General features: G+C 34.5%; 1 protein-coding gene across 1 annotated transcript in view; it reads right to left on the bottom strand.

Moving 5' to 3' along the window:
- Nucleotides 1–13,359, bottom strand: part of EDIL3 (EGF like repeats and discoidin domains 3) — a 274,624-nt gene that overhangs the window by 131,278 nt on the left and 129,987 nt on the right. The window contains exon 4 of the mRNA XM_042866211.1: nt 1,168–1,296. Coding sequence (XP_042722145.1) covers nt 1,168–1,296 — 129 coding nt within the window. The remainder of the gene's footprint in view (nt 1–1,167; nt 1,297–13,359) is intronic.

Here is a 13,359-nt window from a genome sequence, read left to right on the forward strand (position 1 = left end):
ATTTTACTTGGTAAAAATTTGTGGAGTTACTCACTTCATGGCATCCTTAATACAGGTCACCTCTTTGGCATTTAAAGGTAGAACACTGCACACTGCACCATGAGGTGACTATGAGCCTATTCTTATGATGGAGTGTGCCTGTGAACATGATGATGTTCTCTCATACAACTTGGACATCAACGGCAAACAAAAACTGTTTGCTTTACTCTTACCAAGTGTAGTCCCAGGGGCTGGTATACAACTTCCCAGCTTGCCACATTCTAATGGCTTTTTCTTCACTTATCAGCCAGCAGACTCTTGTAAAATACGTGCTGATGCCAGAGGTCAGGAACAACAAAGTACTGAACTGACAATTTAGCCCAAGTGAAACTTGCAAGCTAGTACAACCTTGAGTTACAGTCAGACATAATCATACCTCCTTTCCTGTTCTGAAGACTCCTGAACTCCTGGCTACATCGTTTAAGGGCAGGCAATCGTTTGCCATCATGATTACAGTGTGAACTCATTCCTCTTGTGAGTGAATATCAAAATCTGACAGTGTTTTTTTTTTCGTTTTCATATTGCTACTTTTCAGTTCTGTAACTTCATAATCTTCTGGTTAACAATCTAATCTGAAAGTAGGAGGAACTCTTCACATAAATAAGGAGAAAAAGGATATTCCATTTAAAACATGATTAAATATAAAGCCTATTTAAGTTTGGAACTTCTACCCTTAAATTTAGATACCATGATTCAAGGCATTTATTCTTAATTTATAAATACATAGGTAAAGAAAGATGGAGAAGGTGTATTTATACACGATTTTTTCTCAGTAATCCTTTCCACATTTGCATACCATAAATAAAAAAAAATGCGCAGACATTTCCAACAGAAAAAGGAGATCTCTATTATTTCAAATACTGCCTTCTATTAAATCCATTATAAATGCAGCTACATTTCCATACGATGTACATATTATGTACATAAAGCATTCACTGTTGTGTCGAGTAAGTTGGAAATAATAACACAATTTTCTGAAGGTGGTAACTGTGTTCAGTGGTATTAGTTTGATCACAAAATGAAGGATAAGGATTTAAGAAAGTGAGATCGAACACTGACCCTTAAGACTGCAAGCTAATAAAAAGGCTTCTATCCATAAATACTTAAAAGTTATCATGTGGAACTTACTGTGCTGGCAGTGAATCCCATTAAAACCTTCTGGGCATTTACAAACATATCCTATGAATGTGTCGCCTCGGTATGCTTCACTAATTTCACACATCCCACCATTATGGCATGGATTAGGAAAGCAGGGTCCTAAGAGATGGAATTAAAAAAAAAAAAAAAAAAAAAAAAAAAAAAAGGAGAAGATAAGCATACATAAACATATAATTAAAAAACATCATAATTTTACACTCATTAAGTAAGTAAAATCTCTTATGTAGACCTCCATATCCATTAAAATATATCCTTCATTTAGTTCAGATAACTTGCCAGCACAGATTTTTATGAACAAGAAAAAATATGAAGTATGTCACTACTCATTAATCTTAACATTATTTTTTAATGTAAGAGAAGATAGGAGACAGAGAAGCTAAATCTTGCCCTCCTATTAAAGATAACAGGCATTCTAACTTTTATACCACTGTGCCAATATGCATAAATCAAATGTGCCTATCATGTATGGAGTGACATGTACATTATCCCTGAGTAATCACTACGTGTCAAGCCTGATACCTTTTCTATGGCTTTGTGTGTCTATTTGAATATGTAACTATCTGGCTCAGAAGTCAAGCTACTAAACCAACTATTATTTTCCACGCAGTACCTTTTCAGTAAATCCATTTCAAACTGTTTTCAAAAAATTCTTCTAATTGAATTTTGTTTTTTATTCCCCAACTAGCCATATGCCGGGATACATTAAGTCTCAGCTGTGAGATCTAACTTACTAAGTTTGCAGTGACTACATATGTCTTTCAGTCCACAGATTATGACATTATGAACATATTCTTATGTCCATGATGTGTGTAAAAAACCTGTCCCACTGCATTACTTATATAATATATATATATATATTATATTATTATATATTATATAATATATATATTATATTATATAATTTTATAAATTTATTAATATTATATAATATATATATTACTTATATATTATCTTACTAATGTTACACAGGCTACTCTGGAAGTAATGCCTCCTATTGACTTCCATGAAAACAAAAACAGACACAAAAGGCACAATAGTACTATTCAACAGAGCAAATTCTCAGCTACAAAATAGTCCTTCTCATTACAGTCACCATCCCTTAACTATGCAGTTTCTCCAGCAATTAACAACAGTCTGCATACTGCACTTGTAACAATCTGCTGTAGTGGAGGTAACCTGCTGTCACAATCGTCACTGCAGAAATGCACCTCCTGCCACCTCACTGTGCTCACATCCACTGGTTGGTCTCCATAAGCGTTCAGCAAGGGTCAGTGAATGTCAGTGGGTGCCATTTCTTCCACATGGAGGAATTCAATTACACATTTTTGCTTAACTTGCACTTCCATGTCAGACTTTATTTTTTCAGACTGCTCTTTCACTGCCATCTGTTGCACAGCAACAAAATGTCATGGATTATTAGTGGGAAGGTTCAGTCTTTACTGCCATACCACCAGCATCTACCTCTGTGAGCCAACATCATGAAATAGGAGGCAGTATTTATGGAGCAGCCCCCATACCTGTAGCATATCTCTTAGCAGAAGAAAATACTTTAGAATTTTGATGAATTAATTTTCCCATCTCATTTTAAAGTACCTGTAATCACTGACTGGAAAGCTTCATATGCAAGTTACTGTGCGAAAAGATTTGTAAATGCAGTACAAAATATATTATTTGCAACCTTTGCTATGTGCCCTAAAAGGTGATAATCTTCATTTGCTGAATTGCAATGTAATAATAATTCATCCACTTAAAATCACATTAAAAAAAAAAAAAAAAAGACATGAAGTTCTTTCCACAGCATAATTTACTGACAATCAGCACTGGGAATTGAATGATTTAAATTTAAAAAGGCTCTATGTCTAATGTTTCTCAGAGTCTGGCTATTTACGTTTCCAATTACAAACCCAAGGTTCAACAGATGTTCAGAGTCATAGCATATATTCAGAATACCACTTCATAAAAACTATATTCTCTGAGAAAACATTAATTTGCAGAGGACAAAAATTATCAGAATGACAATTTTGTCAGAACACATTCCACAGTTATAATTGCTTGTGTAGTTAGTGCAGTTTGAGAAACTAACCATGTACATGCTTCTATTACAACTTTGTATTTAGTGTAACCCAGGATACAATACTGCAGAAATTGTGCTTATGCACTTTATTAAACATGGACTATGCCCCACTGAATCCAATACATAAAACAAGTGAATATATATCAGTCTATTTCAAGTGTACTTAATAGCAAAAAAAAAAAAAAGGAAAAATGATGAAGACCAAAAGGAAGGCAGGTTGGCTGTTGCCATGTTTGTTTTTCCCCTCACATTCTTCATTACACTTTAAATATAATGGCATACTACATGTTTAATTCCTGAGAGTATATATTAGCCTACTGGAAAATCAAATGAGATTCATGGCTTGCAACTTTCACAACTTCTGTTCATGTTTTTTCTCCTCTGCAATATTCTGGGAACTTAGTTTTATCTTTTGCCTCCCAATGAATATGGACAATATATTTTTTCATGCCTCTATCACAATGTTGGAGTTTGGGGAGTAACTGGAGGTAGCTCCATATTATTTCTAATTATATATTTCTAATATATTTCTAATTATATATTAGAAATATATTTCTAATCATTTCTATCCATGTGGAACTCTAATCTTCCAAGAGCAGTAAGTCCTTTAACAATTATTTTCTCATTTTGCTTGCTGCTTTCTCCATATGGTTTGTTAAGCACATGTTCAGCATATTTCCATTGATTTTCCTTAGGTTTTGCATTTTCTCAGATTGCTCTAAAGTACAAAGGCTTAAGAGGTCAATTGAGCAGCACAGTAATAACCACTCTGGTGTATGCCAGTACTTCTATCTGATCTTAGTCTTCTACAGTACTTTCCAACTGTGAAGAAAACACTGACATGAATGTGTTTTTGACTGTCTGCAGTTGTCATCTGGTCACAAACATGTAACAACAGCGTTTTTAATATAAATGCAGTGTGTTTTTTTGTTGTTGATAGAAACTGGTGGTTCAGAAATGGTTCTGTGAGCCATGAAACATACTAATTAAATGCATTGAAAGTAGTTAACAGAAATGATCTAATTTTCACTAGTTAGCATTCATTTCATCTAAATGACACAGGTTAGACTCATCTGCATTTTAAAAGAATGAATGATTGAAACTCAAAAAAAGTCTGCAACATTGTACCTGATTTCTCCTAATTCTCAATGTCCAAGGAATCCAGGACTTCTAAATTGTATGAATCATTAAGCATATCACTTATTTATTTTTTTAACCTCAGTCAATTGCATACCCTGTATAACATGTACAGTTATAAAGGTTTGAGTGTCTTGAAGAACTTGGGTCCTCACCCAGCAATCATTTCACTTTAAACACTAAAAATTGTACAGAGACTCTGGGCACTGTTGCCTCATGATAAGAGCTCCCATCTAACTTCCTTGAGCTTTTAAGTAACAACATATTGAATGTTGGATAATTAATTCCCTGACAATCTGATTAATATTCTCAGTTACTATAAAATCTATAGCAGGAAGTTTGAAAGCATCCTTCTTTACTGAAAAACAAACAAATAAAACCCTTGTCAACTGATTTTTTTAAAGAACAGTGGGCTTCAGGGATTTGTCTTTCTAAATCAATAGCACTGTAATACTTCTGCAGGTAATCTTTAAGTAGCTTCAAACACAAAGGGAACAACATTTGACCAATATTAATGAGCACTGGAATTCAATGGTATGCTTTCCAGGCATTTTTATCCTCGCTCATATAAAGTAATGTCAGCAAGATTAATTGTGCACTAAAAGCAATAGATCTATTCACTTTGCTGCTCTCTTTGAGGCCTTTTGTGCATTTACAGGGATATTAGCCAAAATAATAAGTATACTCCAAAATGCATAATTCTGTTATTCAGTTGAAATCCCACCCTGTTTTTGAGAAAAGTATTGAAAGTTAACTTAGAGCTTAACAGGTTTTAAATTTTTTAGATGCTCTTACTATATCTCTGATATTTTATAGATGGAGAAATCAAGCAAATGCATTCTCACTTCTAAGTTGCAATGGGGCTCGAGGCAGATCTATATCATCTGTTTTCTTCTTTGACAAGTACAGCCAATTAAAACTTCATAAATACAGTCTTGTATAATGCAATACTGAAGAAATAATTACATATTTGAAAGAGACTATTAGTTTATCTATAGTAAGAGAAGGCAGGAAAGCAAGGGAATTTTTATTTCATTAAAAAGGAAGTAATTTTTGACAGTGAGAATACACAGACTGAACAAGCCAGTACAAGGAAAATGGTTGCCTGTTTCTGTCTTCCAGGGAACTCAAATTCTTCTGACGTAAAACAAATATCTGCTCAAATATCTTTCAGAGTTTCTCCTGACAATTCCAAGGAAACACTGTTCTAGATATTTTTTTCCTGCCCTGTCTATCAGTTTTGAGGGAAACGAAAACAAACAAAACCCTGGAGACATCAACATTTGTAAACCACACTTTAATAGGTGTTAAGTGAACATAACTACATAAAATTTTGATAGTTCTCAATTCAATTACTTGGTAAATGAACTAATTTTACTATGGAGTAGCTGTATCTACAGGAGTAAGCTACACAGTGCAATGGAAACAGACCTGAAGAACAAGAAGCCAATGCTCAGGATCTAACAAGCACACAGTGTTTCCCCTGCAAAATGAGAGGTAAATGAAAGATTAATTTACTTTGGGTTAACTCAAGTAAAGGTTTTTTACCTGCTTACAGTTGTAGACATGAGATACGACACTAGTTGGCCCTTTTAAGTGTCCAGGATGCACTGGCGTTTAAAGAAAAAAGCTTATAATTCTTGTGCACTGATGATGGAAAAGTGCAACCTTTGCTCTGCTCAACCAGCTAAAGACAGCAACAGCTATGCACAACTGCATCCCCAGTGCTACCTTGATCAGTAAAAAGCACAAAGCTTGTCTGAAAGGGCATGGTGTGCTGATATTCAGGGTTACAAAAACCTCAATCTTGTGAAATGCATTGACATGCACTGAAAGAAGACTACAAGTGCTTTTTCTGATAAATCTCCACTTAAGGATTCAAAAATGTGACAAAACTTCAAAGCATGGTGACATTAGTTTAGTGAAATACAACAAACCAGAAAGTAATTGAAGTAGTAATAGTAAAAGGAAGAAACAAACTCCAACAACAACCAAAAAAACCACAAAAAAACAACTCAAATGAGTCTTTCCCTTTTTACTCCCCGTTTTAGAGATAATTATCAGTAAAATAAGCCATTTCTCAAACTTCCACCAAACATGATAAGAATTTTTTTACAAATATAAGTTCTGATGCTGCTTTGGTGGCACAGATATTCAGAAATATCAGCTACAGGTCTTCCTTAAAGTCTGATTCCCTCAAAAGCGTGCTTGCTGCTGTGCTAAAACAGGAAGATCAAAAATCAAACAAACATTATTTCTTACAAAGACGAGATTAGATGAAGAATATGAATACCAAGGAAAAGAAAGAAAAAAAAAAAGAGAAGAAAAATGTTCTCCAGTGGAGTGACAGACATGCACCAAAATGATCACATTTGCAATTGTTAATACTTCTGATGACACCTATCTATCCATCTTCTCTTCACATAGCAATAATGCAATTTCAATGAAAAACACTGAATTATATATTGACACTGATATAGTGATATCAAGATGAAGATACTGTCAGCTGCAGAGCTAATTGCTTCATTTATTTTGTGGAATATTACTAAAGTAGAACTAACAGATAATGCTACTCTGATAATGTGGTAAGGTCCAAAGAAAATCAAAACAGATACTGGAGCCACTATCAGAGGACATTTTTACATTTCATTGTAGAAGAAAAATACTCTCAATCTTGCCTTCATACAACCAAGGTTTCTTATGTCCCTCTTGGATCCATTTATAGGAATGTTAATCGCATCTTTACCTTTCTGTCTTGTAAGTTTATCAGCAGTCTCTCACTATATTTCTTTATGTCAAAAAACATAGAATCGTAGAATCATGAAATTTTTAGAGTTGGAAGAGACCTCTGAAGACCACTGAGTCCCACTGCAATGAACATGCACAGCTAGAACAGGTTGCCCAGGAATAGTCCAGCCTTGCCCTGAAAGTCTCCTGGGACAGGACATTACCACATTTCTGGACAGCCTATTCCAGTGTGTCATCACCTTCACTGTAAAAGGTTTTTTCCTTATACTCCACCTAAATTTACCCTTATTAAGCTTGAACATCAGTTGTTTGAAATATTTATTTTTCTATTCAATATTTAAGTGTTTCCTCTACTGTGACAGATCGTACTTCCAAAGATTTCTTATATTTTGAAACAAACATGTGAAAAGGTGAGTGACACATGACTCCCTTCAGCTTTGTGGGAAGGATTAATGTCCTTGCTGCTGGTGATCAAGAAGAGAAGAATCTTCCCATGATGAAGTTTAAAACTATAATACTGAATCTGATGCATTGCCTAGGTAATCCAGTACTGCATCCCTGCAGTCCATCAGTTCCTGCAATTTCATAAGAATGCTGAAGAATCCTGAAATAGGAACAACTAGAAATAAGCACTATATATTTTATAAATATTTGAGATGAGCTTATTCTCTGGATTTCTACATTTAAGATATTCTATTCTATTATATGCTTTCTCCAAATAGTTATAAAACTACCATGCATACACATACAAATGAAGGACTACCTTCCAAAGTGTATAAACCTTTTTAATTCCTCTAGGACTTTTGAAAAATATGCCCTCCTAATGTGAGTTTCTAGACTTTAGTTTGTCAGATACAAATCCAAAATATAAAATAACCGCGTTTGAAAGAGTCTGCCTCCCGCAGAAACATATAAATGAGCACTTAAACCTGCAGGAATGTCCCTGCTAATAATAAGAGAGAACTGTATAAAATGAGTGGGAATACAACAAAAGCTCTTCAGGGTCTGTGATCATGCCCACATTTATAACTTTGCCTATTAATCTATTAATATGATTATGAAGGGTTTGCCTGACACAGAGGCTGGTTTTTGAATGACCACAACTGCATGTTTGCATGGGAGTTATGTTACTTTAGATTGAGACCATTTCAACCACTTGGCAAAAATCATCCAGCATCTCTTGAGTTCTGGGGATAGATCACACCAGAATGCACAGACAACTCAGCCTACAGGCTCAAAAACAGAAGTATGGCATACCCACTCCAGCAACTGCAATACAGAGTTGGGTCTCACTAATACAGATTGAGCCACTTAGTGGCTAAGACTTATCTGCTGCTCATGTATTCTGCCGATCATGTCTACAATTAGAAGAAACTACCATTTCCAAAGAACATTCTTAACATAGCTGGATGCAAAGAACAACATATTTGCTAACTACCTGAAATTGGAACCGTAACTCAGATGCTTGTTTTGCAGTATGCCATTGCAAGCACATTCAAGGAGAGAGCTTGAGGAGAGTAGCAGATGTGCTACTGACCTTATGTCAGAAATAGCTATAATCACAGAAATGGCTTCTTCTAGTCAGAAGCTCAATCTGCAGCAGGGTGCATCTCCAGTAACATATAAATATGTTGCTGTCCTGTAGTTGCTCTCTTACTCACATATTTTCTTTATTTACTTGTTCATTTTTGTCCTTAAAAGCCAGTGTGGGTTCAATATTTAAATAAACACCTTAGCACTGTATGGCTCATCTTGTATTTTACTGGTTCACTGTGGCATGGCTCCAATAAAAACATGTCACATTTTAACTAAAACTCAAAGAAGTCAACCTTGATGTAGTTTGAAGTACCTCATCCTTCAATTCTTCCAAATTGTAATGAGAAATCCCTGCTACCTCAGCATACTTAAATATTTATAAAACAAAGAATAAAAATACAGACTTCTACAACAGATCAATACATTTCAGCCCAATTCCTTCTGCAATTTGCCACCTCTGAGTTTATTTTGCAGTTAGAAGTCAAATTAATTTTATGACAAAAAAATTTATCATTGTTACAGCTTGCTATTTATTTGCCTATTTTAAACTGAAAAGAATAAGCATGGTAGAACACCCTTTGCAGTCTGTGAGGAATATGGATCATATTAGCTGTCTGTTATGGAATAGCTCAGTTTATGAAACTAGTAAAAAAAAATGTCACCCACATCTTGTATTTCATTAACATTCTTAAAATATCAGCTTTAAAAAAAACAAAAACAACAACAACAAAAAAACCTGTTTAGCCTGGCTCGTGAACACATTAGTACTGTATTAAATCCTATCAAACAATTCATTATAAACGAATGGCAATGATCTAGACTTAATTGCACTGTGATTAAATATTTATCTAGTTTTTAAATGCAGCAAATGTAGTGTGCTGATTATAATGATCAAGGTGTCTCCATCTGGATGCAGCAAAAGCTAAGGTTCACCCCCTGAGTACGAAACGTTTTAGGTCATTTCTGCACATCTCCCTCTGAATCTGTTTCGTGGATTGCTACTACAGAGAATTTTAAATCAATTCCCCAGCCACCTCCCAGTATATTTTATCCAAACAAGTAGAGTATTTTTCTGACAAGACACTATACAGTGTCTTGCCTTAAAAAAAATAGTCTAAGCTTCTTATGTAACTCTTCCACCCACTGGGGGCAGATTAAAATCATATCTGAGCTATGCTTTTATAACCAGGATAGGCAGTGATACTGCACATGGTGAGACGTGAAAATGCCCTCAGAATGTTTAGTGCCTTACAAGACATTTTCCACAAATTCTGCTTCATTATTTGTTTACGTACTCCTCAGCTTCCAAGTTCAGATCTTTCTCCCATTTTCAATGCTTTTTTTTTTTTTCTCCTGCAGTTTATACCTTCTATCACTGAAATACATGTTTCTGAATAGAGCCCACAGACTTCTATCCCACCCTGCTATCTCATAAACCTACCTTAGCTTGTTCTGGGTCTCTGCATGCACTTTTACAGGAGTTTGTCTTCAAAAAAAAACCAACAACAACAACAAAAAAACGAACAAATAAACAAAAACAACAAAAACCTGCTATATTTACAGAACACCCAGGTTCACGTCCTTTGCATTCTCTTCCAACTTTAGACTAAGAAAACAGCATTTGCATTTTTCTCTATGACACTACTTCTGTCACTGACTTGCTCTATTCTTTTTAACTAAATATGGGGACTGGGTTGCTACACTCCATTTTTCTTTGCTTAGCCAATTTGTTTTTTCTCTACAAGTTTTAAAATACAGAAGACTTTTAAGAAAGAAGACTGGCTTCTCTCTGATTTCTTACTTTTTTCCTCTTGCAGAGACTTGAAGAACCATTTATATTAAAAAAAAAAAAAAAAAAAAAAAAAGAAACGACCCACAAAACAAAACAGAGAAATACTTTAGATTGTGAAGTATATATTTATACCATCACAGTTCAGTTCACTAATGTAATGCTGGGACGCTACCTGTAGAGTTAATTATGAGAAAGTTGTTTAGATGAAGAAACATGAAAAAACTGTAAAATAAATAGCAGCACTGTCTTCACAAAAAGAGTACTTAAATTGCTTTTGAAAAGGCCCACCTGCATGAGCTACTTGAATTTATATTCAAACCAATCAATACGCATTAAAGATCACAGCTTACAATAGTGGGCAGTAGGGAGTGGAAAGGAAAGCCTGAAAGATGCGTAGATGCAATCTGTTTTTATGATCAGGCACCAAAAAATTCCGAAAACTATCTGATCTTAAAAAAGCCGTGTACTTAAAAATATTTTATTGATTCAATCCTCCTTTTCTGTTTGTCAGTTACACGTTAAGTGCTTTGGAGAAATGTGAATCACTAAGATCACGAGCTGGCCACTAAATCTCAGCAGAGATCTCTGGACTTGAGTTTGAGCATGATCAGCTAACCAGCAGCATTAGAACAGAGATACAGAATGGTGAGTTTCACTCAAGCAATACAGCCTCTTCACAGAAGTGTCTGTATGTCCGAACTATGTCATCCTGAGGGATGGGCACACCACCACAGCCTTCACAGTGAGCAGGGGTGATTAAAGGGTCAGTTCAAAAGTGCACTCCTGACAACACTAATGTTTATGTCTATAGAGTTTCCATTAAAACAAATTCCTCAAATCTGCTCTCTATTTAATTAAAACAAATCCATCTGTGTATTTGTTACATTTGCCTTCTGCCTAAGTAAAAGACAGGTAGCATTAAGGAAACTACATACAGTTTTGTGCAAACTCTAATGCCATCTCGAATTTCTGTTTAACAGGCCATTTTTAGCATCACTTTTCTTGTCCTTGTGTATGAGTATGACAGTTTTCATTTTTTACTTCACTTTAAAACTGTCAGCAATCGGGATCTCTTATCCTTTTCTGAGGTGCTGTGTTCCACTAATAACTGGAAAATGGAAGAAAGAATTAAAAAGATAATGTGAGCCTTAATTATTACAGCAAATAGATTAAAATCCAGTTAGTCCACATGCTTAGAATTCCACTGGGAGCTAAATAAGGCAACAATCTAAACTTATCCTACTCATATTTCTTATGAGTCAGGTTCTAATTACTAATGTTGCGTTAATGACATAGAAAGAGAAGAAGAGAATCTTGGAGGGTGGTTATCCTTAGGATACAAAATACTATTACAAAATGATGAAAGAGATTTGCTAAAAGTGAAACACATAGAGACCAAAAAGACATAAAGTTGATCACAAAAGAAACCAATGAAATAGATGAATCTTAGATTGCAGCTGTTTACTTCCTCGAGGTTGTAGGATGGGGGTAATATATTTACCCTTACCCCCTTGCATTTTTTTAGCTGGCATCAAAATTTCCCAGTTTCACGTATCCTACCCTAAATTCTCATGAATTCCAAATCCTGCACTCTGTCACTATTTGTCATATTTTCCTTCCTTCTTAGCTAGGTCATCACTCTCTTTTTTTGCTCATACCTCATTCCCACTTCCCAAAATGGAAGCCAAAATGTTTTTCACATGTTGATAGAATCAAGCATGGTCATCCACCTTTGAAAAATGCAGATACTGCAATTAGGCTCAGAATGACATGGTTAAACATCAGTACTCTATGCCATAAAAATAAAACCACTACCATGTTAATTTACTGCGTACTTTCAGGGAGGATATCCCTTGCTACATGACCTTCACAGCCTAAAATAAATTCTTCATTTGGAAGTACTTAAGAAGTTACAGATCTTTATTCTGCTACTGAAAGTGCAGACAGAAACAAGAGTAGATAACAAATAAGTTACATTATACCTTTTGCCCCTACTTAAGGGCAGCTAAAGAAGAATGCTGCCTTGATAGAATCACTGATTTATATTTTGTTTCAAAAATGCCCATTTCTACTGTCATGGAGATAAAATTACCACTTCTCTTCCAGAAGGCTGGATTAAAATTAAAGTAAATAAATTAATTAATTTAAAAAAAGAAAAAAAGAAGAAATAGAAAATTGAGAAATTCCAGGTTGATATAGAAAAAGATGAAAAAATTGATACTGAACAATTGTTACTGATTCCCTTATTGTATATTAACAGATAAACACTTTTCCATGATTCAGAAAAATTTAAGGGATTATTTTAAGTGGATGAAATATTGCAAAAAAGATTGAAGCTAATGAAATCCATGAATAATTGTAATAAAACTTGTAATATTGATGTCTAGAACTAACTCATGCTCTGCAACTAAATGTAAAAATATGGTATTCTACACAAAGTAAATATATATGTTTGTACTCAGATCTTTTTGCTTTTAAGCTATAGCTTCTTCCTTCCTGCTTAGTCATTTTAATAAAACTTCATGAATTCTAAATATTTTCTTTTCCTATCAATGACAATTTAAGTAACCTCTAAAGTTTATAAGGGTGCAATTCATTTTAACATTTTTAGTTATAGACAACTAGACATTTATGAGAGCATGTTACATTTTTGTAATTGTTATTTTTTATCACAACAGTTGTCATACAAGCTCAATTCCCATAGCAGTCTGTAAAAGCTGTATCTTGAATAAGTGATGAATATGCACTTCGGGAGTGAACTGTGAATGCTTCAGTTGTTTTTCTTATCATCTGGCCTACTAATAATTCTCATTTGGCAGTTTATTACCTTACAGAACAGCGAAACTTGTGTAAATGTGTTTACCATATTTCTGAA

Source organism: Lagopus leucura, unplaced genomic scaffold, assembly GCF_019238085.1.
Source record: "Lagopus leucura isolate 7727_CA_CO unplaced genomic scaffold, USGS_WTPT01 Super-Scaffold_810, whole genome shotgun sequence".
Taxonomy (NCBI): domain Eukaryota; kingdom Metazoa; phylum Chordata; class Aves; order Galliformes; family Phasianidae; genus Lagopus; species Lagopus leucura.